This window comes from Cryptosporidium hominis (genome assembly GCF_000006425.1).
Source record: "Cryptosporidium hominis TU502 chromosome 1 CHRO011131, whole genome shotgun sequence".
Lineage (NCBI taxonomy): Eukaryota > Apicomplexa > Conoidasida > Eucoccidiorida > Cryptosporidiidae > Cryptosporidium > Cryptosporidium hominis.
The window spans coordinates 1-8,194 of record NW_667126.1 but is presented as its reverse complement, the minus strand read 5'-3'; the positions used below and the strand labels follow the sequence as shown (position 1 = coordinate 8,194).

General features: G+C 26.4%; 3 protein-coding genes across 3 annotated transcripts; 2 read left to right on the top strand and 1 right to left on the bottom strand.

Annotated features, from left to right (window-relative positions):
- The first annotated feature begins 1,713 nt into the window (after positions 1-1,713).
- Positions 1,714-2,274, top strand: Chro.10434 (hypothetical protein). The annotated part of the gene is made up of 1 exon (XM_660821.1): positions 1,714-2,274. The coding sequence occupies one exon, from the start codon at positions 1,714-1,716 to the stop codon at positions 2,272-2,274; it is 561 nt and encodes a 186-aa protein (XP_665913.1).
- Positions 2,275-2,305: 31 nt separating this feature from the next.
- Positions 2,306-2,557, top strand: Chro.10433 (hypothetical protein). The annotated part of the gene is made up of 1 exon (XM_660820.1): positions 2,306-2,557. The coding sequence occupies one exon, from the start codon at positions 2,306-2,308 to the stop codon at positions 2,555-2,557; it is 252 nt and encodes an 83-aa protein (XP_665912.1).
- A 2,233-nt stretch (positions 2,558-4,790) lies between these two features.
- Chro.10432 (hypothetical protein) lies at positions 4,791-7,562 on the bottom strand. Its single annotated transcript, XM_660819.1, has 1 exon — positions 4,791-7,562. The coding sequence occupies one exon, from the start codon at positions 7,560-7,562 to the stop codon at positions 4,791-4,793; it is 2,772 nt and encodes a 923-aa protein (XP_665911.1).
- Between the last annotated feature and the right edge of the window lie 632 nt (positions 7,563-8,194).

The following is an 8,194-nucleotide window of genomic DNA, read 5'->3' as shown; positions in this document are numbered from 1 at the left end:
CTAGACCCTAAAACCTAAACCTAAACCTAAAAACCTAAACCTAAAACCTATAACCTAAACCTAAACCTAAACCCTAAACCTAAACCTAAAACCTAAAAACCCTAAACCCCTAAACCTAAACCTAAACCTGAAACCTAAAACCTAAAACCTAAACCCTAAACCTAAACCTAAAAACCCTAAACCTAAAACCTAAAACCTAAACCTAAACCTAAACCTAAACCCCTAAACCTAAACCCTAAAACCTAAAACCTAAACCCTAAAACCTAAACCTAAACCTAAACCTAAACCCCTAAACCTAAACCTAAACCTAAACCTAAACCCTAAACCCCCTAAACCTAAACCTAAACCTAAACCTAAACCTAAAAAACCCTAAACCTAAACCTAAAACCCCCTAAACCTAAACCTAAACCTAAACCCTAAACCTAAACCTAAACCTAAACCTAAAACCTAAACCTAAACCTAAACCTAAACCTAAACCCTAACCTAAACCCTAAACCTAAACCTAAACCTAAAACCTAAACCCTAAACCTAAACCTAAACCCTAAACCTAAACCTAAACCCTAAAACCTAAACCTAAACCCCTAAACCTAAACCTAAAAACCCCTAAACCAAAAGAAATTCCTATAAGAGTATATTTAGGAATAATAGTTGTGAATTATAATAGTAACAAAGCCTTTAAAAATTGAAAATACAACTAAATGAAAAATCAATGTTAAATAAATTATTTCTAACTAAATAATTTAATCGGGAGATAACTCTTAAACATAAGTAACTTTGGGATAACATTTAGTTTATCTTCAATTATTCAAATTCATAATATATTAGACTATCTCTTTATTGAGCTAAACTTCAGTCAGAATAAAATATTAATGTTTTATTGAAATATAATGTTAATACTAACTCTATGTTTACTAAAGATTTAGTAAAAGCACCTCATTATTCATATAAATATTCAATTTACACATGAAAAAATTCATTTATATTAATTTGACATAAAATTTTAAATATTTAAAATACCTCATCAAACAATTGGTAACAAATTATGTAAACCTGAAAATATTATTAAGTCTTTTATAATTATTAATCCAAATCATGGATTTAAATTCTCAAAATAGTGATCATAAATTCCTAAATTAAACTTAGTATAATGTATTAACATATTGATATTGGCTTAAAAAATTGAAAAGAAAAAAAAAGCATGTTTAATGGGGGGTGGGGGGCTTTTTTAATTATATAACAATTGTCCTAATATAAATAATATTTGTATTAAACATCTTTTAATTTATCAATTTAAATTATAATTTAATATTCTCGCATGTCTAGAGTTTATTAAAAACAAACTATTTGTTAATATAATATGCATTATATTTACCTATTTGTAATTTAATATAATTAGTAATTATAATTCCATATAATTTTATAATTTATTTAAATTATTAATTACTTTAAAAAATTAAATATTAATTCAATATATTACTTTTTATTAAAATAATTTATATATTATTAAATTTATTTACTTTATATATAAATATATTACAAAAAAAATATGCCGCCTAATCCTATGTCTAATAGACAAAAAAAAATTATCGGCTAAAAAACCAATCCACTGAATCACTTCAAACACTTTATACTTAGATTTTTTTACGTGCTGTAAAATCTTTATTACATTCCTCGTTTTTTAGTATATACTTGCTTTTCTATTCGAGGCATAAGATGCGTTTTCTTATTTTACCACTAACTATTATTGCTCAACAGCTTTATAGCAACCACACTATACATTATAAAGGGGACTCGGGGTTAGATTTATTCATTATCGAAGATCAGATTATTAAAGCAGGAGAAACTGGTTTTGTTAGGACTGGTATTAAGATTGCTGCTTATGATGATTATGATGAACCTTCTAGTTATACTATTGTCGGAAGATCTTCTATTTCCAAAAGTCCACTTAGATTGGCTGTTCCTGGCGGGATATTTGATGCTGGTTTTAGAGGCGAATTAAAGATTCCTTTCGACAATATTAAGGATTATGATTATGAATTAAAAGTCGGGCAAAGATACGTCTCTCTTACTGGTTATGATGGTAAACCTGTCTCATTTAGCTTAGTTGATCAACTTGATGAAACTGATAGAGGTGAGCGTGGACTAGGGTCTACGGGATTAGGTCCAGTCGTATTAGGTAACACTGGAGAAGAAACTAGATCAAAATCTCCAAATCAAGCTCTTGTAAATGGAACCAGAACCTCATTGAGGTCGAATTGTTCCCTTATCTACTAATAGAACTAGCGAATCACAACTAGTTAAATCTATGAAACCTCTTGCTGGTCAATCAGAGAAACCTTTAAAATCTCGAACTCCTCTCAACTCTTTTGTATTCCCGCAAGCAAGTAATGTTCAGGTATTTAACATTATGTCAAGTGATTCACAGACTTTATTAGTTAACGTCCTTCCATCAAAGTCACTTACAGAACGTGTTGATATTGCTAAATCTGTTATTATTACGAGTGTTCCAGAAAACGAAAACAAAAATAATACAAGTTTGAATGTTACTAAAACTTGAAATAAATGAAACTAAATAGATTAACTTTGATAAATTTATTTGTAGTGACCAATGGTATCCTTGAGTATTAATTGTAAGTTATTTCTTTGTACCCCGCCCCAAAGTAGAGGTTATTGAAGACAAATTGCTTCGGAATAGTTGGGAATCATTTAAAATAAAACTTTAGTTTATGTAGAGTGTCAAAAATACAGCTTTGTGATATCAGCATTCTTTTCAATTTAAGTTCAAATGTCTACATGTACCTTTCTGTTTTCTTAGAATGTTCGTTGATTGCAGAATTTGCAAAAAAGGGTCACGACTAGAAGAAGTCGCTCGTCCTCTTATATATTAATTGGAGTTATTCATGAATTTGATTTTAGTTCTTAAATCAAAATAGTGACTATATTATACAAATACAAATTTATTGTAAACTTAAAAGAAAAAAGAGACTAATTTAAAGTAGATCTTAGAATTTTTACTGTTATACAAATTTTATTGTTATTTGATTTAATTTTTATTATAAATCATATTTATCTTAAATATTTATCACTATTATTAATTCATTAATGAAGGAAAATAAGAATTTTACTATAATTACAATTTATTATTATAACTCAATTATTTTACATAATAAATACAAATTCTTGATTCATCTAAAATCTATTAATATAATAATTAATATATCAACTATTTTATCTTAAAATTTTCAAATTTTTATCAGAGCAAAAAAAAATTTATTTCAAATAATAATATTATTCTTTTAATACGATTAAACAATTATACCACTTTCCCATATATTTATATTTAATTTAACCTATATTCTCAATTTAGAACAAATATATAACTTCAATATTCATTTAAAAAAAATACAAAGATTTTTGAACAATCTTTTAATAAAATCAATAAATTACATATAAAAACTACATAAATCTTAATTTAATAAAAAAAACTATTAAATTTTTGATCATTTTTTTAAATGGTATCAATGTTTCAATTTTATATTAAATGCTGCTAAAAATATCCTCTCAGCATTAACATTGTTTAATTTTCCATTGACCTCTAAAAATTTCAATCAAACATTCATACAGTATTTGTTTGAATCCAGTATTACATTGGTTTAAATCCAATACTATAACAGCATAAGTTAAAAACCATTTTGATTGAATTCCACCGTAAAATAACCACAAGGTCTAATACTATTTTTGTTCAAAACCACTATTATTATTAATATTCACTTTATTAAATTTTGTTAATCTATAAAAGAAAAACTCATTTTTATCAATTATTTTGTTCAACCATAATATAATATATTATAATATATATCTATATCTATATATTTATATATATATTTGAAACAATAACTTTTAAATATAATCAATGCCAAATATCAAAAACCTAATACGAGTATTATTTTTTATTTATTTCAAACGGTTTATTCAAATATCATTATTTATATCAACTTCCTAAATATTATAATTATAATTTAGATAAATGGTTTAAAATAATCATTCAATTGAATAAATAATTCATTTATAATTAAAGATATTATAACAGTATTTTATTCTTAATTGCAATAGATTAAGTTATTATTATAATCATATATATATATATATATATATATATATGTATATCCATTTACATATATATTCATCCAAAATTCCATTGTAATATTAAATTATTTTAAAAGAAATTCAAAAATACAATTTTTAATCATTTTATTAAAGTACTTCTCTAGCTTTATATCTTTACTTAATTAAAATCCAATTAATTCAGAAATTTATTTAATAATCTTATATTTAAGAAAGATCAAGAAATATATAAATCATGTGAATGGGTTAAGTTTTTTAACTAACTTTTTCTATAAATTAAATATATATGAAAAAAAAAATTAAAAAAATAAAAAATCATTAGAAAACCCATTTTCTAAATTTGAAATTACTAATTGAAATTAAATTACTAGGTGATATTCCAACTTTACAAAATTCTTACATATATTTAATAAATTATGTTAGCGTAATCAACTAAACTTGAACGCATGTTTTTAAATCAATATTTCCATTAATTTATAATTGCTGTCAAAACCGCATAATATTATATTAACTTCATTATATCAAACATTTAAATTAATTGATATTAAAATTGATTACAAACATTTGAAAAGGCATATCCAATTAGATATTTGCACATTTAAACAATTATTTCTTTTAAATAATTAACTTTATTATTACTCCAAATATCAAGAAATTAACATTTCCTATTCATCTTTTTTTTGTTGAAGAAATATTAAAAACTTTATAAAAAATTTAACAAATGCTCTTTCCAATAATTGAAGATACATTAATTCTTTACCACGTACAAGTGGAATAACAACTGTATGCAAAGTTTGAATTAAATTGCCACACAATTCTAATGAATTGAGTATTTCATCTTCAAGTGAATCTTGAGTAATTACAGATAAATCAATTAATTGTTGTTCATATTCCAAATATTTTTGTTCGAAAACACTTGAATCTTGACTGTCCAACCCATTTACAACTTGGAAATATTTTAAGAATTTTGAGCTTTTATTTGGGTCTTCATGTACAGTACTTGAAAATATAGAATCAGGTACTTCAAATCCATCAAATGTTAATGCTCTGACTTCTGAAGATTTATCTCTGCTTCTACTCCTTCCTCTGCTTCTACTGCTCCTCGCCCTGCTTCTACTGCTCCTTGCCCTGCTTCTACTACTTCTTCTGCTCCTACTTCTTGATTTTGACCTTCGCCTTGCGCTTGACTTTGAACTAGAACTAGAACTAGAACTAGAACGAGGTTTGGGGCCTCCAACACTAGTTTTTGGTCTTGCTCCTAACTCCATCCCAGTTCTAGATAAACCACTAGCTTGTTGTTGTGGAGTAACGGTTTCTGACACTGAAAGTGAAGCAAACATGTCTGAAATACCTTTTTCACTGCTTGCTTCTTCGGTTTCAACTTTTTCTTCAGAAATTATTTGAAAAACGAATGAAATTAAGCCCGATATGCTAGCTCTACTTTTTTCAGCTTCAGCAAATAATCCCTCAATCGCACTTATTGAATTTAATAGTGTATACATGTAATTGCTATGCTTCATCCTTTCCCGTTTTTCTCTCTCTCTCTCCATTTCTCTTTCTTTCTCTTCAAGTCTTTCTCTCTCTTCTTTTTCTCTTCTATTCTCATTCTTAATCTTTCTTTCGCCTTGTTTCCTCTTTCTTGTCGAAATATTACTACATTTTTGTTCTAGAATAGTTTTCTTTACTTCTTCCCTTTGTAAAGACTTCTGCTCTTCTTTTAAAAGTTTTCTGAGTTTTTCTTCCTTTCTATTAAGTTTTGGCCTGCATACTTGCTCTTTAGCTTTGGATGAAACTTCTTGAGATGCATATGAACTAGCACTTGTTTGTGCTTCTCCTACATCCTCCTTTGAAGTATCGGTTGTGCTATCTTCTACAATAGGAAATACTTTTTTGGGTTTAGTTTTCTTTTTCCGCGGTTTCTTCTCTTTGTTTTTATTCGCTTCACTTAAACGTTCTCTTTCTAGCCTTTCCTTTTCTTCTTTTACCTTCTTTTCTCTAAGTTTTCTTTCTTTATTCTCTTTTCTTTCAATTTCAGCTTGAACCATTAATGATTGTTTATAAAGTTCTTTCCTCATCTTAAATTTTTCTTTCACTGTACTTATTTGCAAATTTTGTACTTCTACTTCTGCCAAAGATCTAATTTTTTTGATTTGTTGTGCACATTTTTTTGTGTATTCCTCAAATAATGTTAATACAATTTCAAATAAAAGTTTTAAAAAATCTACACCAAAAGTAGTAGTCTCATAATTCCTTAATACTAACATAGCACTAAGTAAAGATTTGTAAACGCTCGCCATACTGCTCGTTAATGTTTCTTTTGGCAAACATTCATCATAGCATTCAATAACCAAATTATTAGAGTGAACTCCACCAATGTCAAATAAATTTCTTGCGTCTACTTTAAGTTCTAAATATTTTTGTTCTGATAATCCATCACAATTTATCTTTTCCAACTCTTTCTTTATTTTTAATTCTTTATCATGAATTTGTGAAAGAAATCCATAGAAAGTACTCCTTTCAAAAATAAATACTATAAATAAACCTGTTTTTAAGAGATCTAAAGCTGTCAACAATATCTCTTTAATTTTGCATAATTCCTCAATGTTAGGACTAGAACTATCAATAATTTGATTAGTAAATTGCTCTTGAGCTGAATTAACTACGTTTTCTTGCAATGAACCTGACTCAACCCTATTGTAGCAAAAATCGAAATCAACATAACTGACAAAGTCTTTATTGGAAATAAATCTGGATGAAATTTCTTTCCTTGGTGAACTTGAAAAAATGTTAGAAAAATCAGTTAACACAAGACTAAAGCTGTCAAAAAAAGAAAAAAGTGTGATAGCTGCGCTTCCTAAAAAACGTTCTATTCCATATTCAAATAAAACAAGAAGCATATTCAACAGAAAGTCAATATTTTCTTGTATTTCATCTTTATTGGTTAATGCTGTATCAAAAAGTTTGACCGAATTCCCATGCATTTGCTGCGATAATTTATCTCGTAACTCGACATACTTACCTCTTGATGATTGCTCTAATTTTTCAATTTTTTCTTTAGAAACCATATTTTTCCTTCTCTCAAACGTTGAATTCAAAAGAAAGCTAACAAAAAAGTGTTTCAAAGGCAAATACCCATCTTCTACATCTTCTGGATTAACTAAAGCAAGCAATTTAAGTAATAATGATATGTAAATTGATAACTCTACAAGAATAAACTCCGCAAAAAGGTTTCTTTCATAATAGTTTACAACCAAAGAATCGACTAGAGCATAAATAGGATTGCTTGTTTCTGCTATATGAGTTACATGTTCTTCACTTAAATCATCTGAAGAATTGCCATCAGGTGCTTCTGCTGCTTTGATTTGAAAAATATTATTAAAGAACAAAGCAAAAAAATAAATAGCAAAAATAAATGTCTTAATCCTTGTGCTTTTCATGGTTTATATCATTTCATATATATTAAAAACCATTAATATTAATCAATTTAAACTTTAAATTCTCTAAAGTGCTGCATGTATGTCAATATTTACAATTATATTTGGCGCCAAAGGTAGTAGAGATATTTTGTAGAGCAAAAAATATTATAAATCCACTTAATTTGGCGTCCATAGATCTTCAGTAATTACAAATCATACTATTTAAATTAAATAAATAACATTCAATTCATGTCAGATGGAAAGATTTTGAAATCGACTAATCAATGATAGTTTTAAAATAATCATAATTTAGCTTTCAAAATAATACAATTCAAGTAATAATTGTTTTTGATTTATTTCTATTAAAAATTAATATACTAAAAAAATAATATGTTGAAAACAAAAATATTAATTATTTATTTACTCGTTTTTCCTTTCCGCGTGGATTGTTCAATTGCTAGCATTTTAATGAATTGATATCTAAGTTAATTTTACAAGTATATGCTTCCCATTAATATTCCTTATTTGTTGAATTTTTGCTTAAGATGAGTTGTTTAATAAGTAACTACTGAAGAACCAAATAAATATTCTATTTTTATTTTATAAATAGTAATTTAAGCTTCGATATATTTATTAATTAGACTTAATGAGCC